The sequence below is a fragment of the Leiobunum rupestre genome, chromosome 4 (genome assembly GCF_980474605.1).
Source record: "Leiobunum rupestre chromosome 4, qqLeiRupe1.1.hap1, whole genome shotgun sequence".
Lineage (NCBI taxonomy): Eukaryota > Metazoa > Arthropoda > Arachnida > Opiliones > Sclerosomatidae > Leiobunum > Leiobunum rupestre.
In genome coordinates this window covers 40,776,497-40,799,979 of record NC_143387.1, presented here as the reverse complement: position 1 = coordinate 40,799,979, position 23,483 = coordinate 40,776,497, and the positions used below count along the sequence as shown (strand labels likewise).

Here is a 23,483-nt window from a genome sequence, read left to right as displayed (position 1 = left end):
AAGTTTGAACGCGATTTATTGCGTGCTACATCGCACACTAAGACGGTGTTCAATGGTGATCACTTTTTTGTGGAATGTAACACGTCTAAATGTTCAATAGTGAACGGTTAGCTTGACTTAAATAACCGATTTGGTTGGAAGATTTGGTCACCAGGTGTGCAAGAAAAAACGAAATGGTTGGCATTATTAAACGTATTAGTTACCAAAAGCAAACGCTGGCATTATTAAACGTACTAGTTACCAAAATCAAACGCATTAGTTTTCAAAATGACACGTATTAGTTGGCAGAATTACGCGCATTAGTTGGCAGTATTAAACGTATTAGTCACCAAAATCCAACTCATTAGTTTTCAAAATTACACGCATTAGTTGGCAGAATAACACGCATGAGTTGGCATTATTAAACGTATTAGTTACCAAAATCAAACGCATTAGTTGGCAGAATTATACGCATTAGTTGGCATTATTAAATGTATTAGTTCGCAGAATCGCACGCATTAGTTGGCAGAATCGCACGCATTAGTTATCAGAATCCAACGCATTAGTTAGCAGAATCAAGCGATAAAATTGGCACAATAAAACGTTCTAACTGGCGCAATCGTACATTTAGTTTGCTGAAATAGGACGCTTATTTAGCAAAACCGCACGTTAACGCGATAATTGTGGTTAGCAAAACCGAACGTTGCTGTTAACATAATCGCACGCTGTGCTTAGCAAAATTAATTTTCATTGTTGACTAAATAGAACGCAACAGTTGGCGAAATAAGATTTTTAAGACATTTTAACCAATTCGTGAAAAAAACGAAAGTGCCTTTGACAGCCGAAGTCAGTTTCGTTATTTAACAAATTTTTTAAAATGTCTCTTGAACATGCCCTTAGATTGTAAAATTGTCTTGTTAATTTGAAATATGTAATTCGGACGCCGTTAGTTGTGAAGCCAAAGTTACGACTGAATGACGTATTTCAAATCGACTAGGCCTCTCTTGAAAGTCCCTTTAAGTAATTTTAACGATAGGTTCCTAAGATTGAACATTAGGGTGATAATTTATTTTGAACCTAAAATATTATAAATACATGATTAATTGATTTTTTAATGTTTTGATATCGATTTACAAATTAAACAATATTTACTTATTAAATTTTAATGAAAGTTTGTTTATCGTATTTATGATAGGCGTTGACACATTTTTACAATCAATTTTAAATACAACTTTTTGCAAATATTCCATTGTCTTCGATAGTTTCTTTGGGTACTGCAATTGGAAGGTGTAGAACCCAGAAAAAATGGAGGCAACTGCGCTTTCTATAGTAGTAACTTCACAGCTGGCCTTCTTAATTAAAATTTCAAATGATGATGTAAATAAATCGTGTATGCTTTAGCCATTTTGAGACCGTGTGACGTTTTACCACTTCAGTGCAAATAGTACAAAAATAAACCATGTTAAATATGACCACTCTTTCCGTTTTCTAATATATTTCTGAAAGTAAAGTAATTTCCTAGTCACCTGACAGTTATAAAAAAGAAAGTAATAAGTAATTTGGTCTTGCGTAAAACAGAAGGCCCCCAAAACTTCAAACACTGACGAATTTTGGGTTTCTAGTTCTAAATCATTAACCTTAAGCTCGAGACTCGTGTTTTTTAATTACTTATCTTTTCAAGTAACATCTAGAACTAATCGAAAGTTTTAAATAAAAAAATAGACAATCAAACAAATTATATTAAGCTCTGATTGGGTGTTGGCGAAAGCTTTAATTAAAAAGGGCTGGCAACCTACGTTGCATATTTGAATTTCTAGGTCCTTAAATTATTAGCTAATGATTCCCTCTGCGAAGCTTCGCGCCTACTTCGTATTCCCACTATACCCAACTTTTCACAAATTTCTGCAATACAGGTTGAGGATCATTTAATAAATTTAACTTTGTTAATAATCTACCTTACTATTAAATACTTTTTACTTTTAACAAAATAACAAATGCAATAAATGACTGTAGTTTACATCTGTCCCAATACTAGTTTTGGGTGACGTAGGGTACGCGACGATTGTATTAATAGTTGTAGACTAAACTAAGATTTTAGTTTCTTATTATCTTAAAAAATGTTTCCTATTTGTCATTGTTAAGTTAGGTTAGGTAAGGTTGGGATAGGTTAGGTTAGCAATTTCTGGTTCTTTTGTAGCTGATTCGTAATTAATTACCTTGTTATACATTGGAATCAGTCATCTTTGGCTCTTTGTAGCTTCTCCGAATGTACATTCCCTGTTTTTCATTGAAATAAGAAATTTCTGTTTCTTTTGTAGTTATTCTGTATTTAATTACTCTGTTTTCTATTGAAACAAGCCATTTCTCGCTCTTTGGTAGCTGATCCGTATTTAAATACCCGGTTTTCTATTGAAACAAACATTAGTTTAGTCTACAACTATTAATACAATCGTCGCGTACCCTACGTCACCCAAAACTAGTATTGGGGCAGATGTAAACTACTTCCCATAGAGATAGAAAATAAGTAGAGGCCCAATGAAATCTGAGGGTTTGTTCCGCGCTGCTATCCCCCTTCACGAGCCATGCGTTATAGGGAAGAAATACGTGGCGCCACAAACGGTCATCTAAGAAACTAAACTCCCTTTGTGGCAACCAGCTGGGCTCTACGACGTCATTGCAAAATCCACGTAACTGCTTAATACTTGCGTATATAGTTACGTGGATTTTGCTTTCAGGCGACGATTTCTAGTTCCTCCAGAACGGTGTGGTGGCGCTACGTGCTTCTTCCCTATAACGCATGCCACGGGGGGGGGGGGGGGTGAAATTTCCATAACAGAAAGCAGCTCTTTTTTTCCCCTGTCTGGGCCTCTACTTATTTTCTATCTCTATGCTACTTCCCAATAAATTACCTTCGATTTAAACTGGGTCTCCTAAAGTTGAATCGAGTTGTTTCTTGGACCGTAGATTTTTCTTTAAATCCCTTGCGTGGCTTTGCCGAAATTGCCGTTGACCGTCTCTTCGCGGAAGTTTCCGAACATTCTGATTAAACCTTTAGACCCCGTAGAATATTTCGGGATGGGTGCCCAACGAACCAGTATTAAAAATACAATAATTTAGTAATATCAATCTTTGAATAAATTAATTTTATATACATTACCTGTAGATATATGACAAGGCCTAAAACACAATTATCACCACGACTTACGCTTGGAGGAATAAAACAAGTATACAGGAGTTGCGGAGAGCTGCGAAAACGATTTCGTCAGTGACCGTGAAGTCGCGCGAGACGGAGGGGTTCAAACGCGACTAGCGCCAACTGCATACGGAATTTTGCAACTATTCTCATTTTATAACATTGTTTTCGCGTCGTCTGGTTGGTTTTGAAACATTTCAAAATTCATTGCGCCTTTTTCCAAAATGCATCGTATTTGTTTGGAGGAATAAAAAAACCAGACGACGGGAAAACAATGCTATAAAATGAGAATAGTTGCAAAATTCCGTATGCAGTTGGCGCTAGTCGCGTTTGAACCCCTCCGTCTCGCGCGAGTTCACGGTCACTGACGAAACCGTTTTCGCAGCTCTCCGCAACTCCTGTATACTTGTTTTATTCCTCCAAGGACTTACGGTACGAACGCACGAGGCGACTTGCCGATAGCTGGAGCAGTGTTTCCCTTTCTTTGGAGCGGATAAATAATTTTTTTCCGTTTTCGAAAACCGTTTTTCCCCATAGAAATCTTATACTCCTACCTAGAAGGCTCCCGTCTGCGGGAGAACCTGACGCCAAGACATTTTGTAGCAACGACTAATGATTATATAGTCTTTGCTTAAGCTTCAGCCAATCAGCGGCCATTCATTGACTACGGCAAGCCGCTAGCGCCATAGCATGGCGGTTAAAAATAGTAAAAGATCAGACGATTCTTACAGGATCCATCCGATCCAAGCTCGCAAAATTCCCATAGGTTTTTGCTGGAATTTTTCACATGAACCACTTCAACGTTTTTGGATTTTTATTTAATAATAGCAGAAGAAAATAGGGGAAGTACGTATCTGTAGCTTTGAGCCATAGAAGTCGTCGTGTGACCCACGAAAATGCCTTTTTACGCATAATAAACCAAACTGAAAAAGTAGTTCCACTTTTGTTTTGATTCAACTCGGCTATAAACGACGAAAGCAAATACGCCTTAGCTCAATTAGCAGAGAATGAGAAGGACATTATGTTACAATTGATCTATTTAAGAAAAATTGATTTTTTAAACGATGTATTCATCCGCGATTTCCCGCCAAACCGTTTTGGCGCGAAAATTCGTGAAAAGTGACGCCTTTCCAAAGCTGACTAGAAGCGTACTTCCCCCTATTTTCTTCTGATAATAGTGTTAAGATTTTTGAACTTTTAGTTTTGTTTTAATATTTACTTATTATATGGAATATTTAAATGCCATTATGAGGAAGATAAATAAGATTTCGTTTAGGTTCACTTTGAAAATATTTAAGCCTAGGCCTGACATAGGCCCAACTTTTAAAATAGCAGACAATGTCAACGGAAGTTTTGGGAGAAGCAGTGACTGAAGGTCGTTAGTATTAACCTTTGTATTTAAAGGTTATTTCACATTTAAAGTAAGTAATATTATATTAATTATTATGTTTGTAGATAAACAAAAACCTTATGAAAGAGTAATTATATCCCAGAAAAAATACATTACACTAAAGAATGACACTTATGACGAATTGACGACAGTCATTGAATTAAACAGCAACAATCATACTGATAATTGTCTAATTTTTCAAAACTTTACCTATATAACTTTACCTTGCATATAAGAGAAAAATCTTTACGATTAAAGAAACAGTCTACCATGTTTAAAAACTACATTAAATATATTTGTAATAAGGAATCTGTAAAGCTATTTGGAAGAAGATAGCTCTGTTCATTTGCAGGTGCGCTTCATCTAAATTTCCCGCCGTGTATTAGCCGAGGCCTAATGTTTATTACCTGAAAATTACATATTTTCGCGACCGGAATATCGACGCTTTTTACACGATGGAATAAAACACCGCAAAGGCATTTTTGTACATAAAATATCAAAAATAATTAAAAAAGTTATGTCTGCAGAAAACTTGTCGTTCGCCGAGAGCGCCGTATTTGAAGAACTATGATTAAATTCGGTTTTGGTAACGTAATAAAAAATAATGAGCTAGGTGACGTCATTCTCTCTGGTGACGTTAAACTCTTGGCAGAACCACTCTTTGAGCTCTGATTGGCTGAGATCTGGCTATCGTCTGCCACGGCGTTTGGCCCATTTGCCAGTTACACGGCAGCATTCTAGTTACCTATGAGATTTCTATGGACTACCTAATGCAGTTCGATTTTCATGGTTGAATTTTTTGAAATGAATACATTCATGGTCAACGATAATTGCCTGTCTCCGGTGTGTGCTCAAGTGATTACGTAAAACGCAAAAAGGCACCGCCCATCTTAGCCACAGATGGTAGAAAGGGTAATGATATAGTTCGATATTCATGGTTGAAATGAATACATTCATGGTTCAGGGAAGAATAAAGTTCGTCAGTTTTGAGGCTGTGTAGGGGTTTTTATGGGAGCTCATATTTCTGAAATGAAGCACTTTAGGACCTATTTTTATAAAACATTTTATTACTCATAGAACACGCCCCTGAATTTCTTACATACTTATCCGTAAAAACCTGTATTTTGTACATACATTTCGCTAGACTGTGTACACCTTTTACGGTAAATTTAACAATTCGCTTGTTCTGGTGTATATAATCAAAGGTAACGGCTACGTTCAGCGGGACTCAGCGGACTCAGCGCTGAGCTCAACGGTCAGCGGTTTTTTGCTGAACGGGTTTTTTGACTTCCGGTTTTGACGTCACGTTGATCATCGGAGACTCAGCGGAAACATCGGCTGAGCGAGATGGTTTTTCCGTTACTCATCGGTGTCGTGACGTCATTCGACAAAGTTAAAGGAGGGGTAGCAGACGATATTTTGTTCGTTAAGTCAGCGAACTATAAATCGTACAACAACTTTTAGATTTTTGTGACGTAGCGTTGATTAAAAGAACTCAACGATAACTCAACGGTTTTTCTCCGTTGATAGTTGTTGAACGCAGCCAACGTAACTACGTACCCTACATTCGAACATAGAAATCTCATACGTAACTAGAATGCTGCCGTGTAACTGGCAAATGGACCAAACGCCATGGCAGACGATAGCCAGATCTCAGCCAATCAGAGCTCAAAGAGTGGTTCTGCCAAGAATTTAATGTCACCAGAGAGAATGACCTCATGTAGCTCCCGCTATAGATACGCGGAACCATGGAGGATTATTATCCTCCTTGGCGGAACCACTCTACGGCCTCTCATTGGCTGAAGGATCAAGGCGAACTGGCGTCAAGCTCGGCCGTAGGCGGCAGCATTCTAGTTACCTATGAGGTTTCTATGGATTCGAAATCACGGCGTTTCTCGTGAGGCTTTTACTGAGTTCGTGCCGGAAGTCGGAAAAATCGGGCTCCATAGCAGGGTGAGAAATAAGGAATTTCAATAGATAACCCAAGATTATATTACTCACCTTTAGTTTTCTTTCGTTTAGAAACCTTTTTAGAGCTACAGGCATGATCCATTATTGTTTTAAAACTATATAACGCAAAAATATCTGGTATCTTGAAAACCGCAAGTCAAAAACCACGGCGCAATTTTCACTAAAACTTTACGTTTTAACTAGATGTCGGTAGCCCTGCCAGCTCCATGGAGGCAGTTTTTTTCCGACTTCCGCCGGGAACTCAGTAAGAGCCTGCGTTACGTGAAAGGAGCTTGATTTCGAATCTAGGGTACGTAGTTATATTATCTTTGATATAATTAACTTACACTGTGAATTATTCGTCAAGTTCAGATTATTGGGGGCCACACTTTTTACTCCTCCTCAAAAGAAGGAGTAAACTTATAAGATCGTCTGCTTATCCAGAATTTATCTGGTAAATTGGCCACAGGCAGCAATTTAGGGAAAACTTATTTATCCTGACTCGAACTATAATTCGACACCACAGAATCTGAGAAAAATGACGTCATATGGTATTACTTCTTACCCTAGCTTCTACGAAATCCCAGAAAAAGCGAAAAGCATCCACCTATTTTATTTTGGACAATAGAATATAAGCTGCGTTCAAATACTAAAATCGTAAAATAATCAATAACATAAACCGTTTGGTTCGATTACTTATAGTGACGTAAACGGTTGTTGAACGCCAAAACGCTCAAAACCCGTTTATAATGAATCAATAAAAATGACCCATGCTTATACACTCTTTTTCGCAGTCTTTTCGACCCCTCTTTTTGGCTGCCCGAGCCATTACCTGAACCACCGGTGGGGGGTTCTAGGCTCGGGTCTTTGGTCCCAGGATATGGAGAATGGGGGTTAAGGGGGTAAACTCAACATGAACGCGCCCAGCAAAATTCCCAAAAAAAGAGTGTATAGCCTAGGAAGATGAAAGTACCGGAGTATTATATTCCTAGGTATAGCAAAGATAATCCATACCTACGTACCCTAGAGGCTTTGAGCTTAGGAAATATAGCGCCATCTGCCTTAATATCCGTCAACTAAATAAATGTTTTTCGGTTGAACTTTCAGTTGTTGCACAGAGATAATTTTGAACGAGCAGACAGCTTTCATAAATTCAATTTAAAACTCGGTTGATAGGCGGCGATACTTATGACCAAAATTTTAACTACGCACCAGACTTGGAAATAGTGATATTTTTTAAGGGGGCCCTGCGGGTCCCCGACCCCCCTTAAGTTTATTTTTATTCAGAGCCACTGGCCCAAGCGGGGGGGGGGGAATTGGGGGAAAAAATTAAAATTAGGTAGGGAAAATAGGAAAATAAAAATTGGTTACGTTACTTATATAACATTTATTAACTTTAAAACAAGCAAGTATATTATAATATCACACATAATCATTTGTAACGCTAGATACCGATTCAAAAACGGCGTACAAATCATGTTCCAGAAATTTCCGTAAAATGTTTAATAAATATTTTTTAATTAAATTGAGAGCCCCGGTGGCCCGCAACCCCCGTTCGAATGATTTATTTTAAGAGCCCACTGATTTTTATTAAGAGCCATTGGCCCCAAGACTCCCGCTAATTCCAAGTCTGCTACGCACGAATCCTTTAAGCTCTATCCATACAGTGGTGTTACTGGTGTAGGAATAGCCACTGTCCCCAATAATATTTTCATTAGACATTATTTACTCATTGGGCCCCATAGAACACACTGCTAAATTTTTTTTATAAACGTATGCGTAGCACCCTGTTTATATCTTTTAACCTCCGATATTCGTCTGTTTACGCCATTTTAAACTGGCGATGATATACTGTTTTAAAACCAAAGTTTCTTCGGAATATTTGTTATAATAAAAAAAAAACAAGTGAGACCTGATTTTCACATCGCTCCCCCAAAAAGGCGAATCAAAACCAATTCAACTTCTTTTTTTGACGTGTCACATATGAAATTTCATTTTAAGTTTGTTATGTGTTGTCTCCCTACGGCAGTCTTAGCTAAATAACTGGGTGACCACTATCCGATTATAGGGTGTATACGGCCTTTGTCTAACACCATACTTGTTAATTACACTTTTTTTAATGTTGTCTGCTGTGAAACATTGACAATTTCATTGTCGAAGAGGAACACGCAAGGAACTGAGGTTTGTTGATGTTGACTCGTTTACCTTTGGCACGAATATATTTATTGTAGTTGCTGTGTTGGATAAATAATAGAAAGGCAGTGTCTTACCCCAAATGATATAAGTAATTTCCGTTTTCTAAAATATGCCATGTCGTCTACTCTAGTCTGTCTACAATTACCTTAAATCTTGAACCTGACTGAGTTAATTTATGAGATTTTTAAGGAAGCATAACGTGATAAATTTTGGAGCCTAATCCAATATATCTTGTTATAATAACAATACACGTTAAAATTGCATATTTAAGGTTGGGTTACCAATGACAACTAATGGCTCTGCTCCCACCATAACCCTAATGTAGTAGTATAAATCTTGTTATAAAAAATAATTCAGAAACCTGAAAAGTATTTAAGTTATCATGATCATATTAAGTTACTTTTTCCAGGTTGTATTAACATATTTCTTAATATAACTTAATAGTTACCTTATTGGTTAGGATTGTGATCAAAGGCATAAAAACTGTGATTGCTCTGACCTTTCATGATCTAGTCTTGAATAAAATTTAGTAGTAAAATTGGTCCATAATTTAGGAGATTTCAAAATTTAATTATATAGCACTGATTGTCGTGGCATATGAATCATTGGCCAGCAAAGTTATCTATAGCCAATATTAACCTGTTGTTAGGGAATGACCTTGAAAACCTATATACCCTTTATATAGATGCGTTTCATCTCAAAATGTATGTTTAAAATTTGTCCTGAAGTGATAGGTCTCGACCTTTGGTCAGGCTTGCAAAAAAATTAAAGAACATAATAAAATTTAACTAATTATAAAAGGGATGAGGTAAATAATCAATCGGTCGGTAACTCGTTTCTTATATTTTATGGTAGCGGTATTTTTAAGCCACACAACAACAATTATGACAAGTACACTGAATGCCTTGTTAGAAATGGGATTTGCAAAGCTTAAAGCGTAAGTTCTGTCGATGTATAATTTACCACCACAAATTTGGCAGAGAAAAACAGTTGGACAATTATCTTAAAAGGGTTCTGAAGTCGAATTATCCATGCAATTTTTCTGCCAAATTCTTTGTGGATAATGAAAACTTTTCACCTGCGCCCCACTTCAGCTTGTGTCTATTAATCTAAATTAGAAAATGCAGGCGAAAAGTTTATAATTTTTCAACCATAACTGCAAAAAAAATTCATTTTTTTAAAGTGAAAAAGCTTTAGCTGCTTCTGGAGATCGAGGAATTGAAGCTGCAATGGAATGGTAAATAGACTATTGCTTTTTGGTTTTATGTCAATTATTTCTTGAATCTGACATTGTATATAGGCTTTTGGAGCACAATGATGATATTGAAATGGAGGATAATCAGAACCAACCAGCAGTTGAAAATAAAAGTCCAGATGTTGCTAAAGAACCTGATCAATCAGGAGGAACCTCAGTTGATGCTGAAGTAAAATCCTATAAATGCCTAGAGTAAGTTTTATGTCATTAGGTCTATTCTTGAGCATCTATAAAATTTCTGTATTGCATTTGTAAATATTTTTTTAGTTGCAATAAACAGTTCAAATCAGATGGGGATTTAGAGTTTCATGCTGTGAAGTCAGGCCATGTTAATTTTGAAGAATCAAGTGATGACATTCGACCATTAACTGAAGAAGAAAAACAACAACAGCTACGAAAGTATTACTTGAACTCGCAATTCTAAAAGTAGATTTTTTAATTTTTCAATTCTTTCGAACAAAAGTATTCAAGACCGTATGAAGTTACGGCGTGAAGAGCGCTTAGAGCGAGAAAAGAAGGAAGCCATAGAAACTGAGAAAAACCGCCGTCGCATGGGACAAGAACTTGCATTGGCTAAGCAGAAGTAAGAATTTTTACCATATTAATATTTTACAAACTTTCCAAAAGCAGGTCATGATGCCCAAATATTTATGCCAGGGTTTCCACACGTTAGGGAAATCAGGGAAAAGTCGGGGATAAAAATGGGCCTAAAAAGTATGGGAAAGGTTGGGTAATCTTAAGAATTTGTAAAATGTCTGGGAATTCAATTTTATCTTGACACTTTTTGAAGGTAATTTTACTTTCGTTATCTGCCAAATTCTTTGATTATTATTTAGTTCCTTTTAAGTTTCGCTAATTTTTTTAACGTTGCAGTTATACTTTTGAACTGAAATATAGGTTGATTTCATTTAATAAACTTCTGATAAAAGTAAAATATAAAGTTAAAAATTGTCTAATTTTGGTTTTAAAAAGTCAGGGAAAACCTCTTAAAATGGTCTGGGAATTTGAATCTGAAATTATTATGGCAACCCTGAATGCTCAAAAATTATATTTTATTCAAGAGTATAGGGAAATATCACTCCGTAGCTTTGAGCATTTCCGCCGTTGTGGGGGGAAATTTTTTATCAATAGGAAAAAGCACGGGTGACGTAGTGGCACGTCATACTGTAAACTCCCTATTCTCAAGGTTTGAGACTTTGTACATGACCTAATTATAGTGTGATAATTTAGACTTGAAGAACAAGAAATGAAACGCGTTGCTGAAGAAAAACGTATGGAAAAATTAGAAGCAAAATTAGCCAGGCAAAAGGTTTTAGAGCAAATTGAATGTGATAAGCAAGCTCGGAAAGAAAAATTTGGCATGGCAACTGTAAATGTGGATGTTCCTTCTACTCCAAAACCTGCAACTCAAATTGTAGAAAATAGTCAACCTAAGAAAGAATATGACCAATGTAGAATACAGGTAAATAATTAATTTATTAAAAAACTAAGCATATCCTGGGGAAATTTCAATTGATACTAAATCAGACCAAAATTGAATGAACCTTAACTGAGAATATGAAGGAGTACCCTGTTCGCCTCGTAATTTAGAGAAGAAAAACTGTCACTTATCTTTTCCAGCTAAAGTAGAGAATATGGTCTGTAAAATCACTAAAGCAGAGGTTATAGTTGTGCTTAAGTTATCTTGATTAAGATGAATTCATTCTTGGTCAGGCCTTTTTGGAGCTGACCAGTATTGAGCAAAAATATAACACTATCACTAGTTAAATTTTTTTCTCTTCTCAATTTGCTTAGATACGTTTAACTAATGGAGAGGCCTTAACCCAAGCTTTCAAACCTCAAGAAGAGTTAGCAGCTGTTCGACTATATATACAAATGCATCGCACAGATGGAAATGAATCCTTCTCTCTGATGACAAATTTTCCCAAGAGAGTTTTTACTGAGGAAGATATGTGTAAGCCTTTAAATGCTTTAGGTAAGTAAAAATAAATATTTATGAGGTTATATTGTTCAGAAATATCAAGATGTTTTTAATGACTTTTTAGGTCTTGTTCCATCTGCAGTAATAATTGTTAAGAAAGGTACTAGTTAAGTTTAATTAAAGGCAGTCCCTGTATCAGGGTACAGCTCCACTTTATGAAAAAACTATGCGCTTTTTTTTAATTTTATATTTCAATAAAGTTCTGTAGAGTTACAAGTTCATAATCTCCATAAAGCTTATCACAATTTAATTTCATTTAAATAAAATCTTAGTTATATTAGTTCTTAAAATAATTATTGGATTCTTCGCAATGATGATTCAGAGTTCATCGTTGCTTTTGTTAGGTGTATAAGGCCAATAAATTAGAGTTTTTTTGCAATCTAAATTTGTAGGCTTCGTTGAATCTATCAGATTTAAATCTCCATCAAAAAATAATTCTATTACTGACAGCGCTGATTCATTCACTCCCTAAAAATTGTGTTAAACTTAAATATTTATATTATTATTTTTAAGTATCTTTAATACAAACTTCAATTTTTGAACATTCCACTGATATGTTCTTTCCCAAAACTTCATTAACCTTTTGTAGGAAGACATCAGTCTTGAAAGAAAAAAACTTAATACCTAGACCGCATGGCATGAGATTTTGTTGGCTGTGAGTACAGTACCTCTAAAACTTTCTGGGTGTTAGGGTAAAATCCAGCTTTGGACAATACACTAACATAAAAAATGATATTTAGTGCAAAAGATAAAAATTAATAAGATAGTAATTATAATAAAACATTGTACATTTGTGCATACCAAAAAACTATTCCAAACTATTTGTTCACATTTTTAAAACATAAGCAAATCTCTTTTCATATACTGGATTCCAACAAAATTGTAAAGGACCATTTGTGCACAAAATTTAATGGTGGAGATACTTTTCCTGATAAAAATACCATTTTCCAAAATAGGCTTACACCATCCTCCATACCGTAACAAAATACAATTTTCAAAATCAAAATTTAAAGAGTACCAATTTTAAATTTCAGCTCTTTTGGTTTAAAATAAACCAAACTTCTCAAATTTTATGATCGTCTGAGCTGGTCACGGCAAAAATATCCATATGTATAGCCTTTCACCGATACGATATGTTCAAAGGAGTAGTACAAATTCTTGATTTCTTATACTAACCGATTAATGTTATACTGATCATGTAAATTTAAAGCTGTGGAAAAATATTTCAGCATAGAATTGAAAAGAGTGTTTTCAGCAGCACATGTTCCATGTTTTTCCCACTCATGAGACCTTTGAATCAATTAGATGATTTATATTTGTCCTTATTTACAAATGAAAATATTTTACCAAAATGAGTTAGGGCCTTTTGTTCCAATTAGTGATGGCCATTTAATTTCCATTTCATCCACAAGTGACTTTGAAAATTATTGTCAAATCATTTTAAAATAGTAACATATTATAGTTTTTAAAAATACCTCAATTTCACTTATGTTAAAACTCCATGATTTATTGCAAAATGAAACATCGTTTCCATCAAATCTATCTGGCCTGTAATGTATCAAGACACATATTTTCGTAACAGTTAATATATGACTAGCCGGCATGTGTGAAATAATATTCTTGAATAGGGTGCTACTTTTTAGTAAAAAGATCACCTAACCACATTTCTAGTCTTCCAAAAGCAGTTTCAAATTACACCCCCTACGCCTTTGTATCTCATAGTAAGAAAAATATGAACTAGTTTTAACACTTTATGGGATCAAAGAAAATATAGAGTAATAAATTTTTTATCTTGGAATATGTTAGGGCAGCTTACTTGCGGTTATATTATGACGTGACAGGAAGCAAGAATTTATATGAACAAATTAATGCTGGATGTTTCTCACTTAAAGTTCTCGACTTTTTTTAAAATAATAAATACCATAAATAATACCTACAAATATAAGAGCTTAAATAAAAATTAAATGTGGGATTATTTTATCTAAAACTTCTGACTAAACGCGTTGAAATTCGCGCCATTGGTAGTCATTGCAGACGGCGCTGGTAATACCAGGAAAGTTTCGTCTGCTCCATTGTTAGGTTTCCAATACTATGGCGAAAGTAATTTTCCAAAGGCCTAGTTATTCTAGAGTGACTAACGCTGTGCAAAATAAAAAAATCTAAAGGCTTATCACGGTCTTCACGACCGTTTGGGATTAATAATGTAGTTGTTTCTACTATAATTAATCCAAGTTAACTTTTCATAGCAACAGGTCACAAGGAAGCTACTTTTGGTGATAAACTTTATAGAGTTGTATTAATTTGGTTTCACAATTTCTAAGAACCCAAGTACTATTCGAAGATTGGTTTACTAACCATAAGCCATGAATGGTCCAAATGCTTGAATTTTTTGGAATAATACACTATTCATGGAAATTTTTATTCAGTGATGTTAATAATGTGTCGCAATTTTATATTTTAATGTTACCTTTTGTTTTTCTGGATTGTAGCATAAGGCTGGTGGCCACTCTTGAGTATATACCAAATAATCCCATGTTAATTTCTTACTAATATTAAGGTAAACTTGTATAAATATATTATCTGATAAATTACTTGCATGATTTTTATGATATTTACCTTTCTGATATTGTTCCGAAAATAAAGTACACCAAAACTAATAAAATGGTTGTAATGAAAGGGCGTTTTGACATGTTCATTGGATTGCGTAAGCAGAGTTTCTAGGGCTACGTTCAGTGAAGCTTAACGGTATTACGTTTGCGTTAATTCCGTTGAGACTTGCTGAACGCTTTTTTACGATTGTTGTAATTTTTTTTTAAATATCGTCTGCTGAGTCGTCCGCAGCTAGCCTTCCCGTGTGCTGTGACGTCACGATTCCGTTTAACAACGAAGAAGCCATGCTCTTTCAATCGTTGAGTTTGTTGAGTTAACGTTGCCAACGTGACGTCAAAATCGGAAATTACAACAAGTCGGTCAAGACCGTAATATTACCTCTCCTCGGTGCAATTGTATTAGAGTTTCAAACCTCCTGCGCTGAATGAAATAATTGAGCCGCAACAACCAAGTTCAATTTATTCAAAATATTCTAAACTACATAGTAGCAGTGAAAACATAATTCAAGTAAACTCACCATTACAACAAAAATAAAAACATATAATAACTCAATCGATAAGGTTTAAGAACCAAAAATTAACAATAGAAAAATATACAGTACCCCAATCGATAGTTTCAGAACCAAAATAACCAATAGAAATTTTTTTGATAACCTAATCGGTCAGGCTTCAGAGTCAAAATAACCAATTGGAAAAATATAATAACGCAATCAAGCAACAAATAATTTCAAATTCAAATACTTGGAAACCAAGCCATTTTAAATTAATAGATAATAATATACGGCTGAAAAAAACCCAATAATACTAATGAATAAATATTAAATCAAAACGTTATCTCGATCATTAAACAAAGGTCAACAAAATTACAAAAAGGCCCTTCCTTAGCCTGGAATTCAGCAACTTAAACATTACCATATTAGAAAAAAATTATTTCCAATATTGATTTAACGTCATAAGTTAAAAAAATTGAGATTTTTTTAACAAGCATAACAGGAATCAATGCTTTGACGGCAGAACATCGAAGTCCGAAAACCGGGTTCCCGATTTAGTTTCCGACAGATAAAACAAAAGATAATTAAAATAAAAAACTGATCTTAATAACACGTGAAATTTACGTACGTTCTACGTCACGCACATTCAGTTTCGAAAACTAGAGTATCAGAAAAAATAAATAAAAATCTATATACTTCCCGCTAAACCAAATCCTGTATTTATTTTTATCGCGGTTTTTACTTCAACGATTGTTTATGATGCTTTCTATTTTCACTACACCCGCATTAAAAAAATTATCTACATAAATTGTTTGTATTCTTCACGTAAAACATTCCTCCAACAGTCTGTTTATGACATCTTTTATTTTTACGGTAACAACATGGACGTCATTGCCCCGCGGCAAGACATCCGCATTGTAACAATGAAACCCGGGTTCTATTCCTGGTAATGATAGTATTTTACATTAACAAAGTTAATTAATTATAAGTTTAATATATACATAATATATCTATAAAATGTTATAAAATAAATTGACGTTATTAACTTCATAACAGCATAAAGGACTTTTGCCAAAGCTGTTTTTAAAAAACACCGTCGCTTAGCAGGCGCCAGGCGTCGGTGGCTCAGTTGTTAGAGTAAATCTCTGGCACGCAGCAGACCCGGGTTCGATCCAGGCCGGCGCCAATAATTCGCAAATTGACACTAAGACGAATAATTGGTGGAAACCCTGCCATTGGACGTTGAGAGGTTGCCATAACACTTAGCACTCGGTCCGTCCCAAAGTCATTAAGTAGAAGCTGGAGAGAAAACGCCCGTACAAACACAACAGACTCAACATCCACAACCATCATAACACTAACACCACAAACTCTACACCCACAACCGTCATAACACGAACTCAACATTCACAACCTACGCATAAGCATTACAAAAACGTAATACACAAAACCGTCACGACGGTGAGCGTTAACGAAAAAACACCATCCAAACCAAACCAAACCAAACCGCAAATAAATCCGTTAACGCTCACCGTCACACGGTGGTTTGGCCAACCCTTCGAGAAACTGCGTACGCAATGATTAACCTTTGCACGGAAAATGCGAACGCGTTCGCAGCCCAGACACACACAGACAGACACGGTGATTGTAATACCCCTCCAGGGTACAAAGTACCCTCGGAGAGGTAAAAACCGTTTATGAAAAAGTTGTCAACGTTGAGACCGTTGAGCTTCACTGAACTTAGTCTGAGTTTAAAAGGAGATTATTAAATGATTTCTCAAAGACGAGTCATAGCCCAAATAAAAATAGAAATCGCCCAAAAACCGCCCGCCGTTTATATTGTTTTTAAAAAGTAGCCCAAAATTCGCGACGATTAGTTTAACGAAAAGGAACCTCATTTTATAGCCTAATTTAAATATACATTAGATAATAAACTTTTAAGGAAGCCCACATTCTCGTGTAAATAATTTTTAATTAAATAAATAATAACATTTCCCATTAGGAACCTCCGAGCACTCCCGGAGTGCTCCTAAATCAAAATCGTATTCCATTGGGAAGAAAGGGGCATCTCCGAGAGGGAGGATCGTCTATTCAGCCCTTGATTAACCATTAGGCAAAAAAGCAATTGCTTAGGGCATCAAGAAATATAGAAATTAGGGGCACCAACAAAATTTTATTCATTAGGAAAAACTAAAAAATGTGATAATGATACAATGGAACTAAAATTAAATAAGAAATAACTATATCAGTATAATTATATAATATTTATAATAATATACTGTACTCCTTTGAAGCGTCTACTGACATCGGCAATTCGCCAAAACGATTTCCTCCATAAATATATTGAATACCGCAGGCCTGGTGGCGGGAACCAAAAGGCTACATGAAATGTTTTGACTATACTAAATATACTAAAGTGACGTATTTTGGTAAAATTTTTAATTATTAAAACTCACAGTTCAGTAAATACATTTAACTCGGATTTTTTTTTTAAATAATGGTAGTCTGGCATCGTCTATTATACTTTAGTATAGTCAAAACATTTCGTGTTACCATTTTGTTATCGCCACCAGTTTTGCGGTATCCAATATATTTATAGAGGTACTGAGGTAGGGTGGGGTGCATTTGTCCGCTTGCTCATATGTCTGAATGCCCATTTGGCCGACAGCTCATTTGGTCGACTTTTCGGTCGGCCAAATGAGCAGCCCATTTGACCGACTGCTCATTTGACCGACTGCTCGTTTGGCCGACTGCTCGTTTGGCCGACTGCTCGTTTGGCCGACTGCTCGTTTGGCCGACTGCTCGTTTGGCCGACTGCTCGTTTGGCCGACTGCTCTTTTGAACGACTGCTCATTTCACCGACTCTTATTGCCTGTCCTTCTCTCTATGTCTTTAGGGTTAGGTTGACTTATAGAACGGGCAATGTATTCTAAGTATTGGCGCCGCGAACTCACTTCGCTCGAGCGCTGGGGGCCCGGCCCGGCGCCCCCTCAGCCCCGTTTTTATAACCAAGCTGGACCTTCTAAAACGCGACCTAGAGGACAGTACCCAGCCAAACGCACCTAGTATCATCCTAGTGCTCGGCAGTCGATTAATTTTTATCCATGAATAAAAAAGCTCGGCTATATTTAAATAATATTTATTTAAATAACCAATAGTTGAATAAAAATTGTAAAATGTTTAAATATTCGAAAGTGAATAAGCCTATTATTTAAATAAATACCACTTTTATTCAAATAAATACTTGGTTGCGTAAAAAACATAATTAAATAAGTTAAAATGATATTCTTTTTACCAACGTTTTTAAAATAAATCGGAAAATTTGTGGATAAAGAAATAAACAATTCCGAACACTATATCATCCAAATGCCAAATGAGCAGTCGGCCAAATGAGTAGTCGGAAAAATGAGCAGTCGGTCAAATGCACTGTCCATTTGGCCGACTTCTCAGTCGGTTAAATGGACAGTGTGTCAGAATTTATAGCCCGGTGTACCTAGTAACAGAGACCATACCACCGGAGGCCTATCATCATAGTGCCCTACGCCACCGTCCCCCTAGCCCGGACAGGTGACAAATCCAGCATGGGTAGCAGAACCCTACTACTGATGGTCTCACCTTTGACGCAAGCCACTCACCCCAGCAGAATGTGCAGCAATGGGTGGACCAATACCCACTTCGCACACAGCAGTGGGATTTAGAATGGATGCTATAGCAACTCCAGCCGACACCCTACCTATGAAGGTAAGGAGCCAAACCCTTTGGAAAGAGCTCCTAAAGGGGAACGACGAGCACACAGCAGCCCAAGTAACCCGGCACAGCTGGCACCGGAGAACCCGGTGGGCTCCAAAAGGCCGGGAAACAGGACCGCCGTGCCCGCATATGGAGGCTCGCCGCCCCACAGCAGGCTACCCAATCCGCCGAGGCGGCCAGTTTGCCTGGACCCTCTCCGTTAGCCTGAACCGAAGTTCAGTATCCAGCCCAAACCTCACCGAAGTCGGAGGTGGAGATAGGACCATTTGATCAGAGCTGACATCTCCCAGTGCGCCACCGCCCTTATGGGTCACAAGAGCCGGACCCCGACTCCCCGGTAAAGCCACCAGTTATTGCACACTCTAACCCATTTAGGGCCCGGTTAAATGGACAGTCGGCGTAACGTGTATTTTGTGGTCGGCCAAACGAAACTCTCCCCTGAGGTAGTCGTTTTGGCGAATTGCCGATGTCAGCTGTAGACGCTTTGCCTTATTTCAGTGGCGGATTTACCATAAAATTTAATTTAAAAAATATAAAAATTTATCCTACAAAATGTATCTCATACACGTTAAAAAAATTAAGTTACGGAGTAAAATATAAATAACATATAAATGCATCGGTATTAGTATTATCCAAGATTCCAAATAAGAATTTTGTTTTCCTGAGTCCGGCGTCTACTAACTAATTAGGGGGGGGGGGGCACAAAAATTCTTAAATTGCTTAGGGCAGATATTGGGGTTAATCCGGCCCTGGGGGGAGTAGTGTATCAAAACTGACGTGAGTGCACACCACCGGTGGTCCTCATCATATTGCCCTACGCCAGAGTCCACAGACCGGACAGGTGAAAAATCCAGCATGGGTAGTAGCATGCATGTATTCATTTCAACCATGAATATCAAACTGCATAAAGAAGTCTGGCCTCAGTCGCTAGGATGGGAGGGGCTTAGTTATTATGACGGTGGTCACGCGCCACCGCTCAAAAATGGTAAGAATATTAATAATAATTTAGTGTATTTATGATTATCAAGTAATTTGGATAGAGTACAGTTATTTTTCTAAGAATCACGAGTCATTTTCTTCGCCAGTTAAATCGCGCAATTCCGGAAACGTTTTGTGGATCAACTCAACAACAAACGCCTGTCTTCTGATTGGCTCAAGCGATTACGTAAAACGCAGAAAGGCACCGCCCATCCCAGCCCCAGATGGCAGAAAGGGTAATGATGTAGTTCGATATTCATGGTTGAAATGAATACATTCATGGTAGTAGTACCCTACTACTGATGGTCGCAACTGTGACGCAAGAAACTCAACCCAGCAGAAGGTGCATTAATGGGTGGACCAATTCCCACTTCGCTTACAGCAGTGGGAGTAAGAGTGGATGCTATAGCAACTCCAGCCGACACCCTACCTTCGTAGGTAGAGAGCCACACCCTTCAGAAAAGCTCCTAATGGGGAACGCTGGGCACAAAGTGGTCCACATAACCCGGCACAGCGGGCATTGGAGATCCCGGTCTGCCCCAAAAAGCCGGCAACAGGACCACTGCGCCTCATACGGAGGCCTGCCGCCCCACAACAGGCTACCCAATCCTCCGAGGCGGCCAGTTTGCACGGAACCTCTCCGTTAGCCTGAGCAGTTTCCAGCCCATACCTGACCGAAGTCGGAGGTGGATATAGGACCATTTGATCAGAGTTAACATCTCACAGTACGCCTCCGCCCTTATGGGTTACAAGAGCTGGACCCCGACTCCCCAGTAAAGCCACCAGTTATTGCACACTCCAACCCTTAAGGGGGAGTAGCTGTTTTACCAAGTCTACCCGGATATTTTTCAAGTTAAAAACTAGACCTCAGTTTACCGACTATCCAAAACTTTGGGGGGAACCTCGCACATCCCCTAAGGTACGCCTCTGTAAATAACGATTATAATATAATAACTTATTTTAAGGCGTTTAAAATTATTTAAAGCCTTCAATATGTTTTCCCAATTCTAATACGTTAAGTCTAGCAGGCTGCCCACAAAGTTGAAATGTCTGGTTTCAGCGTTTTATCATGAATATATCTAGCTATGAATATCCAACCCTACGATATAGCCCTTCTATCATGTCGATTTGATTTGGGTGGCAACTTTAGAGACCAGTGAAGCGTTTTCAGCCAATCAGGAGACTGAGGGAAATGACGGCATGCTCCTCACTCGGTCGGAGCAGATGTGATTGATCACGTGACTAGATAAGCCCAACCCAAATTTTAGCGGGAGGTTAGAGAGGCTATTGCTATTGTATATTCATAGCTAGATATATTCATGGTTTTATATATTAGCCTATATGGAGAAATGGCCCTACAAAAGAAAAATGAAGATGGCGTCAACGGTCACCGTCGAGCAGAGGATGTGGCGGACGACTACCCGCTGGTTGGTCGGAGTACAAACACCTCTTATTTTCTTGGGGAAAAGAGGGATATAAAACCTTACGAAGGTACTTTTTGAACTCTATACAAAGTGACTTGTAGGCAGTGTCCACTTAAGTGTCGCGTTCATACGTGGGCTTGCAAACCAAATGTTCCAATTACAATATCAACTAAATTCTCCGCCAAAGAAATGCGGGGGTAATTCGTTTTCACTGGAACTTTATTGTTTTTTTACATACAATCCCTAAGGTATTTGTTTCTATTGATATAAAATAGCTGTTTTTGGGATAATAATATGATGTAAAAATTCTGGCATATTCTCATGTTTAAAATGGATATTTGCGGTTTTTAAAAGTATTTGGATTAAGTTTTTTTTTACAAATGACCTAATTGCCTTTACGGCATTATTTACTTTTTCAAGTAACAGTCTTCTGACGGATTTTGTTTTATTATGCCCACTCTTTATAAAGTGTTAATTGATGTTTTGTATATGGTAAGTTGAGTTTTTTTATTAGTGCTTTAACTGTTAATGTAGTGTTGGATGCGGTTTTATAACAACTATTTTCTCAATTGGTTTTTACAGATAATTGTATGTCGTTTGTCAAACTAAAACAGAACCATTTGCTTTTCATCTTTTTATTAACTTACAAAATCAACCAAGTTTAGCTAAATATTTCCCGTTCAAATAGTTTTTATTTATATTTATGAACACGCAATTTATTAAACACTATCAATAATTACTTCTAATGGCGTATACAAAGCTAATTTTTATTGGAAGTACTAATACCCGGCTTAACCTAGAGACGAGTCGGGCCCCCGATTGAATCGGGCTTTTTATGCCCGACCTGGCCCGAGCCCGCTTCGGGCCGGGTCGGGCAGAAATAAATTTTAATTTTTACGGGTCGAGTCGGGTCGGGCAAATTTAATTTTTGAAAATTTCGGGTCGGGCTTATTTTCCAAAGGGCCGGGCTTTCAAAAAAGGCCCGACCTGACCCGACCCGACGCTTACCCGCGACTGCGTACGGCTTGTGAAATGTTTCGTCCCTTCGGGTGTTGTACGAAGTGGGATAGATGAAGAGAGAGGGTGTGGGTGAGAGATAGACGTAGTGACGTAATGAGTACTGCAAGTAGCGCGACTAGCGTCTATTGACTTTCAATTCAAGGTCGTCTCAGTCTTCCGATTCGTCTAAACTTCCCTTACGTTTAGTTTTTGTTTTACTTTCGATTTCCCGGCGTTAAATTGCGAATTTGCAAGTCGCGTGTCTCGGCGCACTTTGAAAAAATATAGCTAGAAGAATTCTAGGTATTCCCGCGTCACAAACGAGTGACAAACGCGTATTTTCCAGCACGGGACTGACACTTGGTCCTCGAAGAACAAATTTCAACTGTTTCGCAACTAACTTTTCTTCACAAAAATTGTTTAAATAAATAAATGCTTCTTGTTATATTTTATAATGCCTATCTACACCTACACTATATAATAAAATAAAAAAAAGCTTCGTGCTATGGGCTGTGGCGGTTCTTCGGGTCGGGTTGGGTTTTCGGGAATTATCTGGTTTTCGGGTATTGTCGGATTTCCGGGCCGGGCAAAATCGATTTTTTAATTTATCGGGTCGGGTCAGGTCAGGTCAGGTAAATTTATTTTCATTTTTTACGGGTCGGGTCAGGTCGGGCTAAATTTAATTTTAAAAATTTTGGGGCGGGTCGGGTCGGGCAAAATTTTATTTTAATTATTTCGGCCCGACTCGTCTCTAGCTTTGTCCGAAGTCTTAGTTTTAATGAATTAGATCTGATTTGTACGTAAGAAAGGTAAACGCTGTAGCAAAAACGCAACACGCGTAGCAAAAACATAACACATGTAACACGCGTAGCTAAAAGTCCTGAACTACTTAAAAATCCCAACTAAACATCCCCTTCTACGAAGTCCCTTTCTTTCACACTAACCCGTTAAAAAAGTTTAAAGGTCGGGACGGGTGCAAGAAACTCAAGTGAGGAAAACCAACCGGGCGACGTTTTAAAACAAATAACGGCGTGACCACGCGACATTTTTTCAAAATAAAATAGATCTGAAAAATGGACAAGGGAAGTAAAGAGGTGCAAGTCGGAACCAGCGGGGAGTCTAGCCGCATCCACTCTTTGGGTGTCTTTAATGGAGGATGGGGCTGAAAGGGGAAAACCAAACATGGACGCGCCCAGGAAAATACCGCCGAGACCAGCCGGTAAATAGATAAGAGAAGCAAAGAGGCGAAAGTCCAAAGTCGAGTAAATAAATAGTAATTGATTACTAT

General features: G+C 37.4%; 2 protein-coding genes and 1 long non-coding RNA gene across 6 annotated transcripts; 1 reads left to right on the top strand and 2 right to left on the bottom strand.

Moving 5' to 3' along the window:
- Positions 1-1,063: 1,063 nt before the first annotated feature.
- LOC149947792 (uncharacterized) lies at positions 1,064-3,129 on the bottom strand. The gene is made up of 3 exons (XR_016480308.1): positions 2,889-3,129; positions 2,196-2,385; positions 1,064-1,478 (listed from the first exon to the last, which is right to left on the bottom strand). It is a non-coding gene; the product is annotated as an uncharacterized LOC149947792 (long non-coding RNA).
- Positions 3,130-8,592: 5,463 nt separating this feature from the next.
- On the top strand, positions 8,593-12,178 carry LOC149947791 (UBX domain-containing protein 1-like). 3 transcript variants are annotated; one of them, XM_090171709.1, is made up of 9 exons: positions 8,593-8,693; positions 9,564-9,645; positions 9,892-9,945; positions 10,009-10,155; positions 10,231-10,362; positions 10,427-10,546; positions 11,194-11,425; positions 11,758-11,938; positions 12,009-12,178. In XM_090171709.1, the coding sequence occupies exons 2-9, from the start codon at positions 9,593-9,595 to the stop codon at positions 12,053-12,055; spliced, it is 966 nt and encodes a 321-aa protein (XP_090027835.1). In that variant the 5' UTR covers positions 8,593-8,693; positions 9,564-9,592; the 3' UTR covers positions 12,056-12,178. The 3 variants fall into 3 exon arrangements, with proteins under 3 accessions (XP_090027835.1, XP_090027836.1, XP_090027837.1); XM_090171710.1 differs by having other exon boundaries at positions 8,606-8,727; positions 9,563-9,645; XM_090171711.1 differs by lacking the exon at positions 8,593-8,693 and adding an exon at positions 8,827-8,959.
- RNaseX25 (Ribonuclease X25) lies at positions 12,038-15,099 on the bottom strand. 2 transcript variants are annotated; one of them, XM_090171712.1, is made up of 9 exons: positions 14,561-15,084; positions 14,412-14,490; positions 14,300-14,346; positions 13,420-13,492; positions 13,292-13,359; positions 13,121-13,234; positions 12,613-12,661; positions 12,474-12,545; positions 12,038-12,412 (listed from the first exon to the last, which is right to left on the bottom strand). In XM_090171712.1, the coding sequence occupies exons 1-9, from the start codon at positions 14,638-14,640 to the stop codon at positions 12,263-12,265; spliced, it is 732 nt and encodes a 243-aa protein (XP_090027838.1). In that variant the 5' UTR covers positions 14,641-15,084; the 3' UTR covers positions 12,038-12,262. The 2 variants fall into 2 exon arrangements, with proteins under 2 accessions (XP_090027838.1, XP_090027839.1); XM_090171713.1 differs by lacking the exons at positions 13,420-13,492; positions 14,300-14,346 and having other exon boundaries at positions 14,561-15,099.
- Positions 15,100-23,483: the final 8,384 nt, after the last annotated feature.

Bases quoted from the DNA above. Each gene is read 5' to 3' on its own strand.
- LOC149947791 (XM_090171709.1), top strand. From the start codon at position 9,593: ATGACAAGTACACTGAATGCCTTGTTAGAAATGGGATTTGCAAAGCTT. The intron at 10,547-11,193 runs GTAAGAATTTTT...GTGATAATTTAG, and splicing joins CTTGCATTGGCTAAGCAGAA to ACTTGAAGAACAAGAAATGA. The intron at 11,426-11,757 runs GTAAATAATTAA...CAATTTGCTTAG, and splicing joins ATGACCAATGTAGAATACAG to ATACGTTTAACTAATGGAGA.
- RNaseX25 (XM_090171712.1), bottom strand. From the start codon at position 14,640: ATGAACATGTCAAAACGCCCTTTCATTACAACCATTTTATTAGTTTTG. The intron at 13,235-13,291 runs GTAAAATATTTT...ATTGATTCAAAG, and splicing joins AAAGGCCCTAACTCATTTTG to GTCTCATGAGTGGGAAAAAC. The intron at 12,546-12,612 runs GTACTGTACTCA...TTTTCTTTCAAG, and splicing joins ACACCCAGAAAGTTTTAGAG to ACTGATGTCTTCCTACAAAA.